Source organism: Numenius arquata, chromosome 6, assembly GCF_964106895.1.
Source record: "Numenius arquata chromosome 6, bNumArq3.hap1.1, whole genome shotgun sequence".
In the NCBI taxonomy this organism is placed as follows: Eukaryota; Metazoa; Chordata; class Aves; order Charadriiformes; family Scolopacidae; genus Numenius; species Numenius arquata.
Window position 1 is genome coordinate 7,209,841 of NC_133581.1, and position 16,954 is coordinate 7,226,794.

Genomic DNA, 16,954 nt, shown 5'->3' on the forward strand with positions numbered 1-16,954 from the left:
AGGTCAGCTTTTCTATGATAGGCTGTCATAAATTCTTGTGATACAAGCATTCTTACTACATTATCCCATAATGTAATCTAAGTTATACCTGCAACATAGGGGATGCTGCTTCTTCTCCTTCATCCTCTTTGCCCTTTCGCCTTCGCTGAGCTTCTTCCTCACCTTCATCCAGAGGAATGCTTCTTAGTCTGGCCAAGAAGTTATTGAATATCATGTCTGTACTGAGAACATCCTCACTGAACCAGACCATGCCACACCTTGACACAGTAGCCAAAGTGGCATATTTCAGATCCTGTACCTCAAACATGATACGCACCTAAAGAGTAGAAATTTAAAACAAGAGTTTGAAGTAAACCCAACCAACAGCAAAACAAAACACCTCCCCACCCCTCGCAAAACAGAGACCTTTTAAAATAAGTTTATTTGTATTTAGCCTCTGAATAATCAACAGCAGCATTAAATTAGCTTAAGGTAAGTTCACCATTATTGACTGTCACCCTGGACTTTTATACAATCCACAAAGTTTGTCTTACAAGGTCAGAGTAAGTATAACCTGAAATACTTGTTTTCACAAAATCTCCTAACTCCAGCAAACCACTACCTGAGATTAGTATTATTCTGCTTCTGATGAGAAAGAGGGACAGCACTAGTACACATTAAGGTAAAGGCAACAACAAGTTTTTAGGACAGCACATAAGAATCATGTAAAAAAAACCAAAAGCATTACATTTGGCGGAAGGCTGAGACGTTCTCCATTTGGCAGAGTCAGTAGTTTGTTGTCATCCAAAACAGAGTTCAAGTTCTCAACCCATTCAGGGTCTACATCACCATCAAAGATAATCCACTGACGTTTTTGTAGTTCACCTCTCACATTGTCTATGATTCTACATTAAAGGAAATATTTATTGCAGCAGAGAACAAAGACTCAGTAAGGCCAGATTATCCATGGCACAAATGTACTGGCCATTTTTCATTTGTGCTATTAAAGACTCACTTTCTCAGGACATGTGTAAACAAGCCATCTGTCCATTCTCTGGTGTTCGGATCCAAAGTACCATAGAGGTGATCTTTGCTGATTGCTTTTGGATCTATAATATGAGCAACGCCTTCCACACCCTCCAGCCGTTCCAGGGCTTTCAGAAGTACTCTCCAAGCCATACTCTTTCCACTTCCAGAGGGACCGACCATCATCAAGCCATGATTTATCTGTGTAATCTGATACAGCTGAAGAACCTGTGACAGAAGAAATGATGCACCAATTAAGTCTTAACTTCAGTAGTCAATCTAAGCTTCCATGTATTGATTGCTTAAGACAAGAAAAAGGAAAAAGCTTTCCACCTTTCATAATAAAAGAGGAAGTTTAGTCTCATACATAAACTTCAGTTCCACATTTTCAGTTTTGTATTTTACCTTTTCAACCCACATGCCACCAACTTCTTCTCCATCACCATAGGTAAGGTACATTTCCTGACACACTTTCTTAAGCTCCTCTCGCAAGGCTGTCATCTCCCCACGATGATACTGTACTCCAGGGAACACATCAGAAAGGAGACTGAACAGCAACGGAATGTCTTCTGCAACCAGTTTTGGAACCATCGTTTCACATACACTTTGGATCAGGATCTGCAGAGAGAGTCATGTTTTGGTTAAGTTTGCTTTACCGAACATGTTTGACAAGGAATACTTCACTATATACTTTACTGATGAAACAGGAGACCAGGGTGGTTTTGGTAAAAACAACCATTGATGGCATTCCAGCTTTGAAACTACACAATGAATTCCTATTGAGTTGTTCATATAACTTCAGTTTCTTATGCCTCTTTACTACACTTTTGGTATTAACTGCTGAGGAACTGAGCAGCAATAAGCGTTATGAATGCAGCATCTCACAAGAACAAGTCTTTCACTATGATTCAGGACTCTTAAGACATGTTTAACTTGGTGCTTCTAAACTATCAAGTTATCCACTTTTGTAACCAACATTACTCTGCTTGCATGGCTTAGCACTAAATGGTAAACACTGTGGGGTTATTTCCTTTGTTTAGTGTGTATCCTGTACTTTATCACAGAAGGAGTTCACACACACATTACCTCTTGTTCTGGTAAGTTCTCAGCGATTTCTCCCTCATCAACAACTTCACCACGCTCTTCTTTCTCCCGCTTTATCTTCTGAATCCTCTCCCTCTTCACATTACCTGCACTAACCAGCACACTCTTCAGTGCTCTCAAGCCAAAATCATAGTGACTTTGGGAGGACAGCTGTTCATCACAAAGCCTGAGAAGCAAAAGAGACAAAATACAACTTGATTCTCAATAGGGACAACACTCGGTAAATGTCATTGTTTGCTTGAAATGATTGCTGCACAATGTGCTCAGTGAGTTGCAAAGAACATTACAGCTTTGAACAATAATGTCTATTTTTACTGATTGAAGTCAAACTTGTTACTCACTTGAAGAATGGTACTATCTTATTGGCAAGCACTTCAGCTGTACGGAAACCTTGGGAGTACAACATGACCTGGGCAATCAACTGACGGTCTGGTTTTGTCATTGCCAAGCTACGGAACAGCTTCTTCAAATTGTCAGGCAGATTTGATCTGCCTGCATAGCCAGGATTCATGGTGATGAAGATAGCCATGTCAGGGCTCACTTTGACTTGTTTGTTCAGTAGCTCACAAGTAATAGGTGTTGCAGCTGAAAAGAGAGTGCATTTAGTTACACCTGAGTCAGTGATCAATCACACTGAGAACAGAAGTCATATTTTATTCTATTTTAGTTTCCTAAAGTAATGGACAACAGGTCCTCTAGTACTGCAACTCAAATACAAATTTCTACCACCTGAAAGTTACTTGAAGTTTTTAAGTTTTGATAGAAAGTGGCATCATCCTTGGATTGTTTGGGAGAAACATAACTCAGCTACAAAACAGCATGAAGGACGTACAACATGAAGATACTGTACAACACTATTAGGAATGAATAATTACGTACTCTTGTCGTAGTTGGGGTTGGAATGCTCTCGCAAGGCTTCCTGGATACACTGAACTTGCTGTGATACGGCAGAGAGCATACGCTCCTCCAGTCTGTTGAACTCATCAAAGCAGCCCCATGCACCCACTTGGCAAAGTCCCACAAAGATGCGTCCCATTGCCTGCATATAGAGGGGAAAAATCACTGAAGCTGCATGACCATTCTTGCCTATGCATAGGCAAAGGGAGCAGAGAAGGGCACTTTACACAGTGCAACCAAGGCAGGAAGAAGCTGTATTTATATATAGCTTACCATCTTTGTAGTACCCTAAGAGTTATAACAGGGTTCTCACTGACCTTCAGATGTTTACTGCTTCACAGAATCATAGAAGATGATCATAGCTTCCTATTACTACATACTGTACTGCAGTGTATTCACAAAGCAGTCAAGGTAAGTCCACTGCATAATGTTTTGTTTGCTGATACCAGTAATACCAGGGGCAGTTCTAGTCCTTTTTTTGCAAGGAGGATGCTAGAATTACATTTCAGAAGAGCAAATTGGATGGCCAGAGTATGATTAGGCTTTCACCTAAAGAACAACCTTTAAGGTAGAGCTCTGCAAAAGGCAACAGAAGGGAATATGATGGAGGTCTAAAAGCCACTGGTTTAGGATGGAATAGGAATCAACTGTTCATTTTCTCTTCCAGTGCAAGACCTACGGAATTATGAAAAAAGACAAAAGAAGGTTCTCCTTCATAAAGTGCATAATAATGCACTAGAACTCTTTGGTAGAGAATGCTATAGAAGCAAGTGCACGTGTGGATTTAAGGGGAGAAATGAGTCCCTGGAGCATGAACAGAGTAACCCATTTCAGCTTGGGACCTCCTGACCCTCACAACTGTCAGAGGCAGGAAGGGGACTGGGGGTAAGGAAGGAGTATCACATGCTATCTGTGATCTTACTGCTCCCTCGGTATTTTCTTACAGTCACCACTACAGGCCAAATGCTGACTAAATGGACTGCTGGTCTGATCAAAATACAGCTGTACAGAAAAAAAACCAACAGATGGGCAACCTGGCAGAGTCTATGAAGCACTGTGATTCCTTGTCCATATTTTATATTGGTTTTTATATATACACCTGCTCAAGGTTTTTAAGACATTTGCTATGTTACAGCTTACAGAGGTATTTCATCTGGTTCTTAGTTGGAAGATGTGATTAATTTTGAAATATCTGGGTAAATTTTCTTAGTTTTGAAGAACCTTTCACATGCTGAAGCTAACTCTACAGTTACGTCGCAAAGGATAATTTGGCAATATTACAGCTACGTTGGCAGTCTCACACTCTTAGCTATTCTGTTTAACAAACTGTTTAGTTTGCATTGATAATACCGGTTCCTTTCCTAAAGCCAGTCTTAAGCCCCCGCCCCATACTTCCTCTTCCTTTCCATTTCCTGCTATAGAATTACCCATTCTAAAAAAACAGAACTCCTCCCCCAGCAATGTTCTGCCCCACTTTTGCTTTAGGCATTTTTTTGCTACAGAGCACCTATATGACCCACAGACACTGGCTCAGTTAAGACTTATACATAATCATCTTGAAAATAAAACACTGCTGGCTGTTTCAGAGTTCTGAAGAGATTCCTATTGCTTAGTAGCAGAGACTACATTTTTTAAAATCAAACAGCTTACCTGGAAGTCAAACGTTTCATCGCAGTTGAAAACCAACACAAAGCGGCCAAGCTGATGTCCAAGAGCCTTAACAGATTCTGTTTTACCAGTACCAGCAGGACCTATTTTCAAAGTGGGACAGACTTGTTTTAGTGTAGGTACATCTGAGGTACCACTGCCTACTCATGTAATCTGCCAGCATGCCGATTCTGATGGTCTCTAAAAACTCAAAACTGTTACAGCTTCCCCCAAAAAACCGCTTTGTTCTTCAATATCTTATTTCTAAGAACTCTGCATGTTTACATTAAAGCTATACATTAGAGAGAATAGGAGTTTACATACTTGTCTCAAGTTTTTATTGTACTTCAGTACCAACTTACCAAATGGTGATCCTCCAAGTCTTGCCTCCAGGGCTTGTGTCATTGTCAGGTAGCAGCGGTCAGTAAGAGGAGTCTGTACTAGCTTATCCTGAACACCAAGGTACTCAAAACCATAGTTGAATTTGGCATTTGCCATCTGAATGGAGAGCTGTTGCAACACATCTGTCTGTTTTGGGTCGAAGTAGAACCGCATTTGGCTGAGCCACTCAAAGGATTTGGAGTTGTCGATCTTGCTTTTGATCAGCGATCTTGTAACATCTCTCTGGTGCACCAACTCGGTGATCTAGAGAACAGAGTAACTCTTTACACCACAGCAATCCAGGCCATTGTTAACAAAGCTAGGAATCCTACAGCCTCTCACATTAGTACAGTAAATTGCCATCACTTAGAAATCATGACCTACCAACAGTCTCTGCCTTAAAATCCATCACTACAAAGAAAGGCAAAGCTAACAATGTTGAGTGCTCTTGTTAAGGCCTTTCCTAGCTTTCAGCAAAATACGCTGGCCCAATTAGTCTCCTAATCCATTACACTACTGAACTAGGTATTTTACTTGCCAGAAACTATGAAGACAAGTACTCCTAAAACCGACCAGGTATTTCCCTTTAAAAATCCATAGAAATAGCCTAGGATGATTTTATCTTCCTCCCCCTCTTGATCCTTATCCACAAACAAAAGTATGTAATAATTACAGTAACAACCAGCTTAATAAGATATTTTACGTTTGAATGAAGAAATCAGTGACTTCCATATTTGGAAGAGCTAGTTTGAAAATCAATTCAGTGAGTTAGTCTATAATACACTATCATGTATTAAGCTGACTAGTGTGAAAAACGACCAGGATCAGGGCTTGATGTAGTTGCTTAAATTGCATGAAACTTTCCTAGAGGAAAAATAAGTCTTACATTAACCAATCTTTTCATTAAACTTTTAAAAATCCTCACCTGAGAGCCCAGAAGAGGAAAGGAGGCTTTTACTCACCAAATGCTCCAGTTTCCTTCTGCGAAGAGGCGGCTGCTCCATCAGCACAGAGTCCGCCAGGACATTCAGTGTGACCTCAACATTAGCTAGCACTGAGTGGAGAGGACTGTTTTCTCCAGTTCCACCCATACCGTTGAGGGCTGACTCGACATTCTCAGACCACGCAATCTGGGCTGACAGGACAACAAGCTGAGCCTGTGTAACGAAAACAACTCATCAGATAATCTCCCTCACTGAAGTAACCAAGCTGCAGTATACTTAAGTGTTCCATTTTGATACCTGGTATTTGTCAATCCAAGAGATGTAGACTGCTGGGTCAATTGAAGTTGCTTTTCCAAAGATTTCTACTTCAGTAACAGATTCTGCAAGCAATTTAGCAAGGGTCACTCTCATTTCTTTCTCAACAAGAGTGAGCCACTCATTGATCTTGGGATGTTCTGTGATGGACACAGGTGTTTTGAACAGCACCTGCAAGAATTAGGTTTAAGTCAGCCATGTTCACTTATTTTCAGAATTTTATTTAAAAAGAAACACTGCAGCTATACCTCCTCTCCTTCACGTGAGGATATTCCAAGAACCACAGAATTATCTTCATTGAGAATAATGCTAGCAACACCAGCAAACATCTTCTTGAAGTGTTTCTGCAGCTTAGCAACATTTTTGCTGTTTCCAATGATTTCAAGCAAGTCTTCATCACCAACAAAGTAAAACCTAATAATTACATAAAATGAAATCTATAGCAGAACTCCAACAATCCCTTTTAATTTGTTTGTGCTTCACAGATGGCAGCTATAGGAGAGTAATGAACATTCATTTCCCTAACACTGCAAGAGTGCACGAACCATAAATTTGCTAGAAGTTATACCTCTTATAAGTTAAGTTATACCAGTTCCAATCTTAAGTCAGTTCACAAAGGTTTGACCAGATGACCCCTGAGGTCCCTTCCAACCTGGCATTCTAAGATTCATGTGGTCTGTATCATGCAAAAGTGTATACATGCTCCATACCATGGATCATTTTCTTTACCTATTCACCCCTGAAATACCCACAGTAGAACTTAGGATTGAATTAAATCTAATTAGGCAGGGCAAATCCACACTCACTAACTCCCTTGCCCTTACTTTCTCATGCTAAGTGACAAACTAGTTGAGAACTACAGGTAAGTCAGAACCAATGACTTAAATACTGGATTGTGACAGTTTAGACACTGTCCTTCTATCAAATGCTAGATTTAAGCAGTTCAAAATAGAACCTGTAAGTTTAAGGAAATCAGCTGCAATCCTTAAGCAATATCTAAATTCTACAACCATCCACAAATGAGGAAGTAAGGGAAGTTTTAGTCCCACTTCCTGAGAAGTAGCTGTAACTGAGTTCTGTATTGAGACAATACAGATTTAAGTGGTCATAACATGTTATATATATGCAATACATAAAAATTGGCAGAGGCTTTACAGAACAGTACACCAATTCCTGCACAGAAACACAAAATTACTTTAACTTCAAGAGTCAGCTAAAGTCAACTTCTTACCGAGGGAAAGAGGACCTCTCCCTTTCCAAGTATTCTCCCAGTGCCTTCTGTATCTTCCCAAGCAAGTCTGCCAGTCTCTCTAATGACCTCTGCACACCTTGAATGTTAAGAACATCCATCACAAGTGGAGATTTGGACACCTTTTTCATGAGTGCCAAAAATTCAGTGCTGATGCTGCAAGTAAATAAAACAGTACATTAGCGCAAACTCAATAACCACAGGACCGCATAACACCAAAGTTATTTGTCTCTAAAGACCACTACCTCTCCAATTGTTGCGGCTGCCCTAGGGAACAGAAGGCTAAATTCCCAAAAATAGCTCTTCATCTACCTCAAGTCCACTACAACAAAATCCAATTTCTTTGCAATGCTCGATCTATCGATTGTCCACTGGTGAAGATCTACTTTTCTTCATTTCCTGAAGAGATGCATAAATCTGATTCTTTGATCTGACAGAAAGTGTGTGGAATGAATAAGAATGACCAGAGCAACTTAAAGCAGAGGAAGAAAATGATGTTTGCAAGAAAAATCCTTGAGGTAGCTGACTGGAACTAGCAAGAAAAATCACCTGAATCCCAGTCATCTTCTAAAAATTGTACTTCAGCCAGTTTACAATAAATCTTTTTCTGTCACAGCTGTCTACATGCACCTCTTGCCATATTTGTTTTCTTGATGAATTTATGTCTACAGCAAGGCTGTAATCCAGCTAGACCAGGTAAGAATACAGTTAGTGCTTCAACTTAAGAGAATGCTACACTGAAGTCATGAAGTTGCAGGCCTGTCCACACGGTGCCTCCTGGGAGGCAAGAAAATAGCAATTAAAATGTTACCTTTGGAACCGCTGGGTCTCCACAGGCAGCAAGTGCTTGATGTCTGCACTACCAGTAAAGATACCCTCCAGGTAGACCCATCGCCGTTGGACATCTATCCAGACATCAAAGAGTGCCATGATACGGTTCAGCTTATCTTCCCAGCTAAGGGCATCTTCCTCAAACACCTAAAGTTTAAACACCGCATTAATATTTACTTTAACAGTATCAGGTTTCACTGCTAATAATTACTAGTGGAAACAGTTGTTTGAGAGTTACGAAGTATGCGTATACAATTAATTCTCTGTTAACCTAAACAGTGAATATAGTCCCTGCTGACAAATATATAAACTAAACAAGAGGGGAAGGCAGAATTAAATGAAGATTCTTCAGCTTTGTGCGCCATTTTACCTTGTAGTATGGCGACAGCTTCATAGCAGACACGCTGTTAATGTGCTCTTTTACTTTGTTGAAAAGGTCATCCCAGCCACGAATCAAACGACATTTGTTCTGGTAATTGACCAAGTCCAGTTCGTAAGTGTTCCACACTTCTCTTATCTAAAGGAAAAAATGTTTAAGGTATGACATCAATAATTTCTGCTCCAATGTAGTTACAAATTAGAAGTGTGTTACAGTAATCAGATTTTACTTTCTTTTAAGCCAAGGATCCTGCGTTTATGCTCAAGCTTTTAAAAATATTGAAAATATGATGCAGTTAGGTAAAACTTAAACACGGTGGGGTATTTGCGGGCATTATTAAGGACTGCTTTTCTCAAATAATGCAAGTTTCATCAGAGGAAGCTCACATAACTTTAAGTTGTGTTCCATGGAGTCTCAGCACTTGTATCAACAGCTCAGATTGACAGGTTTACTACACAAGTGTCAGTCACCCCACAGCAACGCTTTGATTTTCTATTACATGCATAGAATACAAGAGCTGATACTAGCCTGTTTCAAGAACTCTTCCAAAGCCATCTCTCCCTGAGCCACAAGCAGTACATCTTTGACGATTGCTTCATTTCTCTGTAAATCAACATCCCAGATCTGACCCAGGGTCAATTCTGAGACAACCCAGTTAACGTGAAGCCTCTTCATCAGCTGTTTCCAGTGACGATCTTTAAGTGCCTCGGATTTCAGCTCAATAACTAACATGTTTATCTACATAAGACAAGAAAGCGAGTTACATCCTTGAATATATAAAAAATAAAAATAAAAAAATAATAAAAATAAATATACATGCACTTTAGAAATGAGTATAACTTACCTTCATGTAGCCCTTCAGAAGCCTCTGAACATACTCATAGGAGGCATACTGTCGCAAGCGGGCAGGGAAGTTTTTCAGTTGGTTCAGGAGACCATCTAAGTTTTGTCGAAGCTGTCAGTAACACAAAAGCAATGATATCTTTCTCTGCGAGTGCTGTGCACATAGTTGTACAAGTTAAAAGTTGTCTATATATTTTTACAGAAACCTCTCGCTAATGAGATATTATTGACAGTACAGTTCTTTTACTGTTACAGATATTTGCATAAGATGTGGTTACTCTATAGCTGGGAATGTAATTTTATTGGTCTGATTTAAGATTTATGACATAGTATTGTCACAGGCAGTTTATGGCTTAGTGTTCCCACCACTCTCTATCTCCTGAGCATTGAACTAAACTGATGCTGTTCATCCAACCTTATAATGAAGTTTCCCTAAAGAGATCCAACAGCCTATTTAAAACCAGGACAGTTTCTTCTCTGTAGATGCAGTCCCATCTCAATTCCAAAACTACTGGAATTGAATAAATCCCCTGCAAAATTATTTAAGTTCTTATAAAGCCTGTGGTTTATTTTTTTTAGCTTAGCATCAGAAGAAACATGCACACGAAATACTGAAAAAGGTACCTGAACACTGAAAACAATCTGGAACATGACAACTGAGCCTGTCTACCTCAAGAGGTCTAATTCCTAATTTGCATGTACTTGCAGTAGTTACACTGTTTATGCAAAAAGAAGTGAAGTACCTTACGAGGCTGTACTGAAACCCAGGGTTGTTCTTTCATTTGATCAATCTGTTCCCAGACCTTAGAGAGTTCAGACCAGACGCCTTTGAGATCCTGCAACTCTTCAAGGGCTACCTATAAGCAAAGAATGCATCAAACGTCAGCAGTTATTCCTAATTTCTTCAAAATCATTAGCGTGGAGTAGTTAAACAGAATACTTTTAACATGTCAAAAACCTTCTTTTGAATTGTTGCCAATTCAACAGAACTGCAATAGCAAGTGACCCAGATGAGATTTTTGCATCTCAGGTCACATAATGGCTTCACAAGAATAAGACAGTCAAGGAAGAGACAATCTCTTAAGGCTAGAACTGAACAAGTGTGGAGATTGTGTCTTGATACTAGTACAGCACAGGCTACAAGTCACTCATTTTAAGGGAGAGAGAAATGGAACTGAAACATTTTTATCTGAAACTGAGAAGAGGTTGTATGAGGAGGTTGTACCTGGACACGCTCTTCACTGCCACTGAGCAGTCCTGTATCTGTTAGCTCCAGAGCTTCTTTGGCCTTTGCACACTTTTCACGATCATCCTTCAGCCTACCAAACTTGCCTTCATAAATGGTAAGAGCTTGAAGAGCCTCTTCAGGACGCAGATTTCCCTAAAGTTTGCATGGGATACATTAATCCAAAAATCCTACAATGAAGTTCAAGCAAAGTTAAAAAGCAAGGACTAAATACTACATGTTGGTTTGTCTCACTGTTTTTCCATTTCCAGTTTTCTGACAATAAGGCTACATATTAACTCAGAATAACTCTTATCCCACTTTTACATGCAGTTTTTGGCTTTATGAAATACCACTTCAGACAAAAAAAGAAAAAAAAAAAGGCAAAAAAGCAGCTTGCTCCTGAATCCTCATACACAAGTCTCTCATGCCTCTGATATACCCCTTGTTTCAGCCAAAGCTTTGTTAGTAACTGAAATTGTCTTGCTTTTTGCACCTGAGGCCTATGTTGTAAGGGTAAATTTCCCTCTGCCACCACTCCCCCTAAAAAATCAACACATTGGCAACTTATTATAGAACCCTCAAGAAGACTTTTATCATCATCTGAAATGAAAAGCTGCAAAACAGCATAAATATAAATTATCTACTTATTGAATGCAGAGAATCTGCCTCATTTGCTGAATGAGTATTAATCACCACTACTTACTGTTACAGGCTTCGTTTTCTCCCAGTCTGTTAGCAAGTCAGTTGTTCGGCTCTCCACTGCACGATCTTCTTGAACTATCTTCATCTGCAAATTTGCTACTTGCTGCTGAATGGCAGAATCCTTTCTACGCATGATGTCGTTAAAGGCACCCCATTCTCCTTCTATGTTGTCAATGTACAGCCAAGAGGATGGAAACTGGAACCTTTGTTTCTCAAGCAAACGCTGACCATTGCGATAAAGCTACAAGAGACAGTGGTTGTAAGTTAAAAAGACAAAACTAATTTAAGTTGCAAGGCTAAATACTCAAGTTATTTTAACAAGCGCTCACTACAGAGCTCACAGGATTCCTCAAGATACGAAGTTCAAGCCTTTTCTCAAGAGAACTTAAATATGAAGCTGCATCTTAAGAGCTAAGCCTGACATTTCCAGAAGCAAGAATCATTAGCAAGACAACATACCTCAACTTGCTTTTCGAACTGCTTGATTTTACGTTTCAAGGACTGCACGTACGTGATGAACGTCACTGCATCTGATGTGCTAGCAGTGTCCACTGAATGCTGCTCCAGTTCTTGACGGGACTGTTTGGGGGACAAATCAGTGTTTTAGAAGCCTAGAACAGTTGATCTGAAAGTGAAAAACTGGCATTTGGACTTGTCTTACCTTAGAAATTTGTGAATGAAACTCTGTCATATTCTGACCAAGCATTTGGCCAAATTTGCTGAGCACTTCCTTGTGCCAGGAGTCATACTTCAAGTTCACCTTTGATTGTACCTAAAATTGAATGAAGTTACATAATAGTGATTTGTCAGCTTTGCTATTTTCTGTTATACACTCACTCTGAAATTTAATGCATTTGTCACAAACAATAATTACAATTTCTTACCTTGCCATAGTCTATGACAACAGGTCCAAATTCCTTTCTGGTTTCTGCATTGTCAAAAGTTCCTCTTGCCTTTCTTATCTGAACTAAAAGGGCTTGCCACTTATTCAGGTCTTCTCCAAGACGGTTGTATATGTTTTCAGCCTGCATATCCCACAGACACTGGTACTGCAGCCAAACCTAATTGAGATATTTCACAAACAACGTTCAGAACTTCTCCAGTATATTCCAAAAGACTTGTGACCCCCCAACCCCCAGAAAAACTGAGCGAAAAGTCCATGTTCATTTTGGATGTAGCATTATGTGGTGTCAACCTCCTACCTTGACATACTGCTCGACTTCAGTCACAATTCCCATGACAGCAGAGTAGGACTCCTCCAGAGCCGCAGGGCCATCAGGCATCCTTGTCAATGCATTACGATAGAATTTCTCTTCCTCAGACAGCTCGTAATGCACCCCAACCTACAAACCACAATTATACATGTGATATACATCAATTTCTACAGCACTCAGATTCAGCCTTAGAGCAACACACTAGGGTACCAAGCACAATTAACTACAAAGTGAAAATAATTGCTCAGACTTAGATACAGTTTCATTACACTTACCTGATACCTCTGGCTTTGAATTCTCGGTAGCGAGAGGATTACCATCTTCCAAGAAAACATTTCTTGATAAAGTTTGTATCTACATTCTTCAATCGGTGGATTCAAGTATATCACCTGGTTGGTTATTCTTAGTTCATGTACAATGTTCTGCAGAAACAGTAAACACACTCAGTGTTACTGGCAGGTATTATTACACATAGATAAGAATTTTGGACTTCGAAAAGTAGCACAGACTTTAGAAAAATCAACTTGCACTTAGCTGGGAAGAGGAAAGTATTCCTCCAAAACCAGATGCAGAAGAAATGTTTATCTCCCATATAAAGCTCAGATAGAATTCTTGCATTAAGTAATTGACAATAAGGAAAAACAAACAACAAAACAACACCCCACACCAAAACTTACTTTGATCTTGGGTTCGCCACCGGGCTTATGGCTCACTTGAGGAGCATCTGTATCCATGTCAACTTCTGCTTTGTCATCTGCTTGTCCAAGAAGAACTTGGGTCCAGGCCCTCAGTCCAGCTTGCAAACGAACACCCAGGATTCTTTCAATCTAAAGAAAATAAGCGGCATTAGAGGAAAAAGCTGCATATTCACTGCATGAAGTTCCCTGCTATCGATCTATTCTGACACCAGGTACACTATGAAACCTCAGAGAGCCAAGAGAACCAAGTGCTCCTTTTACTAAGTCATTAAAAAGGTTTAAGAGTTTTGGTAAATTTTCACTGAGTATCAATTCAAAACTTCTCCTGTCCTCATGGACTTCAATGGAATTAAACAATTTTAACTGCTTCGAAGTTGGCCTTGTGTCGAATAACCTGAAGCTTAACTCAACAGGCAGAGCCGAACAACATGAAGGCAACGAGCAACGAGCCTTTGTGACTGGCAGAGCAAATTTTCACCACCCTTTATCTACCTCGCTCCCCAGCACCTTCTAGGCAGTCAAGCTGTATCAAACCTTTTTTCTTCAAAGGACAAAACTCCCCTTGAATTAATTTATCCCAGAAGTCAACAGCTAAAACCAAACAGATCTTTTATCTTCTGCATACTGCACTGAAATTTTCAGAGAATGGGGAGACAGAATTTCCCCTGGGTGCCTACGAAGAGTAAAATCAGAAAGCATTTTACACCTGGTTAAAGTGTTTCCTCTAACTATATAGTTCTCCTTGATCTCAAACCTACCTCCATATCCAACTTGTTGACCCAGATTGGCAAATTTGAGTATGAATGAAGATTCAGGTCATCCACAGCTTTCTGAACCCTGTTCAAGATTTCGGAGAAAGTCTTGTGATCATACATACATGTTTCCAAAGATCTCACTTCCAGGTCTATTTTCTCTTCAATAATGAGCAGATCATCCACCTAGAACGGTTTAGGAAAAACAGAATGTTTAGTTTGACAGGTTAGATAGACATAACAATAACTACGCAGTAACGGTTAGACATTTCTCTTTATTTGGATGCAGCAAGTCTATGAATTTAAGTAGTACTAAAAGATCCATTCAGCTTGCCAATTTGCGCCAACTCAATCAACTAAACTGAAGAGCTACAGAACAAGTCATCAGCTATCCAATTCCACTTTTGGTTAACCACACATTACTGAAGTACCAATATAAAAATTTTGCAGAATTTGAAAGATGAAACAAACCTTTTCCTGGAAACTGAAGACAGTCTCAGCCAAGCGCTGTACATATGGATCAAGTTTGTACGATTCCCACACGAGTGCAATTCCTTCTGCAATCAAAGCCTGCACTTCTTTCTTCAAGCCAGCAACCAGAAGTGAGATAGTATTACGCTCTTCTACTTTCTCACATGTTCGTTCATAGGTACGGACACTTTCAATGAGAGAAATAGCAAATGGATAGAGCTGGTTTGCTTGGTGAGCTTTGTTGACAATTGCTAGTGGAACACGGAAACCAAGCCACTTCAGGTTTCGGACTTCTTTTGAAAGCGTAATTATTTCTGGGAGGAAGTTGACCTTCAGTTTCAGGACATTTCCAGTTCGACCTCTAACACGAGTGCTTTCAATGGTGAAAATACGACCAGATACACCAAGATTGCGTTGCTGAACTTTTCTTGCCCAGTCATCAAAGATCTCCTGAGTGTTCAGCTTCATGCGGAAGCTATCTCCATCCTGCTTTAGCTTCTGACCTTCTACATGGTTCTCCCAACCTTTGCCAAGGACATCCTCAACACGCTTCATGTAAGCAGTGAGCTGTCTGTCAATCTGTTTTGCCCAAATTATAGACCCAGACACAGGAGGCAAGTCACGAACATGACTCATTTTACAAGCTTGACTCTGTGGGTACTGTACTTTAAATTTGTCATGGAGAGACTCAATATCGTCTTTTACGCGCTGGATCAATTGTGTTTGATATTCACGAATGGCACCACGAATGTGAGGTCTGACAAACAAGGCATTAAACCGAGAGAAGATTCTGAACATTTCATTGGCATTCTTTGCTGTACCAAGCTGGTCTCTCAAACGGGCAGTTATTCTTGTTTCAACTCTATCAATTCTTTCATCATATCGTTTCATTGCTGCCTCCCAGGCTTCTGTACCTTCTTTGGAAACATCTAACCCATCTACTTCCTTCACATTCTCATAAGCAAGATTGACTTCTTCAATTGCATTAGCATCTGCAGCATCAAAAAGGACTTCTGCTACTTTCATATCCTGTGGTTCAGGTACCTCTCCTTGATTTTGCTGGGCAACAGCAGTTACCTGCATTAAAATCACAGCTTAGTGAGTTGGACGCATCAAAATTTACCTACAAATAGCTAAGCACAATCTGTTCTAACAAGCATTGCAAACCCCCTACAAATTAGAACCAAATCCTTAACAATCTTTCAGTCATGTTTCAGATAAAGTTCCACTAGGAATAGGGCAACAATTACTTTACAAACTTCCACTACCATGCAGCATAATCTCATTTTCCACTGTGACTTAGCCAAGCTCAAGTATTTACACACTTATTAATCTCCCCTATGTTAAGTCTAGAGTTGCTGTGTCTATTAACATGAGCACAGTCATGTAGTATGTGAAATACTGTCAGATTTAAAGCTAAGCCTATTAGCAAGGGTTCAAAACCAGGCTGTTTTTGGAAGCAGATGGTGAAATGAGTGTTACATTAGCTTTGCGCTGGTTACTTTTTAAAGCAACACTGAACGTTTCTGAAGTTGAACACTCTTGAAGGAATTGCACAGATTTTCTGTCTGATAACAACTAAGAATATTACCTGAGGTCGCAAGACTCTCACAATAACTGCCCTCAGCTGTTCATGCTGACGCCTGAATTTCCTCATTTGATCAAGGCGACCTTGGAGTTTCCTATGAGCAGGGTTGATACGCCACACCATCTTCAGGTTCTCTTCCCTTTTTCTTTTCACAATATCTCTCAGCAGAACTTGTAGCTTCTCATATTCATCATCCCAGGTTTGGAAAACTTCAAAGCATGCAACCATCACCTGAAGAGAGTTTCAGAATAGGAACTTCAGCTCCCAAATTAAATGCTTTTTTAACATCACTATTCAGTGCAAAAACACAGCTACCAGCACCACAAAAACATGAACATACCTTTTCAAATTCTTCATAGGCAACATGCATCAGTTTTCTGGTTCCCAACACTTTAAGCAGCTGAGAGCTCAGATCTCTTGAAATAGCCTCCACTAAACGCAATGCTCTTTGAATCGGGTATTTTGTGTTTCTGATTTTTCTCAAATGGGTAAATATTGCAACAAGGGCCTGCCTTATTTTGTCCAGCTCAGTAGCAGACAGCAAGTCATTCAGTGGAAAGTCTTTCATCAGTGGGTTATAATCATTCACAGTTTCCAGGGCCTGTTTTAGACCTACATGTAATAGAAGAGATTTTGAATTTAACTTAATTTCACTCATCAAATCTGTGGAAGACAGTAGCTTTAAGTAGACCAAGGTTACTTTAGA

At 39.8% G+C, this 16,954-nt stretch overlaps 1 protein-coding gene across 1 annotated transcript in view; it reads right to left on the reverse strand.

Annotated features, from left to right (window-relative positions):
* Positions 1-16,954, reverse strand: part of DYNC1H1 (dynein cytoplasmic 1 heavy chain 1) — a 45,774-nt gene that overhangs the window by 23,375 nt on the left and 5,445 nt on the right. Inside the window, exons 6-35 of the mRNA XM_074148791.1 lie at positions 16,589-16,860; positions 16,252-16,479; positions 14,661-15,737; positions 14,196-14,375; positions 13,417-13,566; positions 13,015-13,161; positions 12,728-12,868; positions 12,410-12,586; positions 12,187-12,297; positions 11,985-12,104; positions 11,527-11,766; positions 10,821-10,976; positions 10,339-10,452; positions 9,597-9,707; positions 9,281-9,490; positions 8,744-8,890; positions 8,354-8,520; positions 7,525-7,698; positions 6,542-6,707; positions 6,276-6,464; positions 5,997-6,191; positions 5,016-5,298; positions 4,657-4,757; positions 2,989-3,148; positions 2,451-2,694; positions 2,092-2,275; positions 1,411-1,623; positions 995-1,233; positions 728-884; positions 89-316 (exon numbers count right to left, since the gene is read on the reverse strand). Of these exons, the coding sequence (XP_074004892.1) occupies positions 89-316; positions 728-884; positions 995-1,233; positions 1,411-1,623; positions 2,092-2,275; positions 2,451-2,694; positions 2,989-3,148; positions 4,657-4,757; positions 5,016-5,298; positions 5,997-6,191; positions 6,276-6,464; positions 6,542-6,707; positions 7,525-7,698; positions 8,354-8,520; positions 8,744-8,890; positions 9,281-9,490; positions 9,597-9,707; positions 10,339-10,452; positions 10,821-10,976; positions 11,527-11,766; positions 11,985-12,104; positions 12,187-12,297; positions 12,410-12,586; positions 12,728-12,868; positions 13,015-13,161; positions 13,417-13,566; positions 14,196-14,375; positions 14,661-15,737; positions 16,252-16,479; positions 16,589-16,860 (6,281 nt within the window). The remainder of the gene's footprint in view (positions 1-88; positions 317-727; positions 885-994; positions 1,234-1,410; positions 1,624-2,091; positions 2,276-2,450; positions 2,695-2,988; positions 3,149-4,656; positions 4,758-5,015; positions 5,299-5,996; positions 6,192-6,275; positions 6,465-6,541; positions 6,708-7,524; positions 7,699-8,353; positions 8,521-8,743; positions 8,891-9,280; positions 9,491-9,596; positions 9,708-10,338; positions 10,453-10,820; positions 10,977-11,526; positions 11,767-11,984; positions 12,105-12,186; positions 12,298-12,409; positions 12,587-12,727; positions 12,869-13,014; positions 13,162-13,416; positions 13,567-14,195; positions 14,376-14,660; positions 15,738-16,251; positions 16,480-16,588; positions 16,861-16,954) is intronic.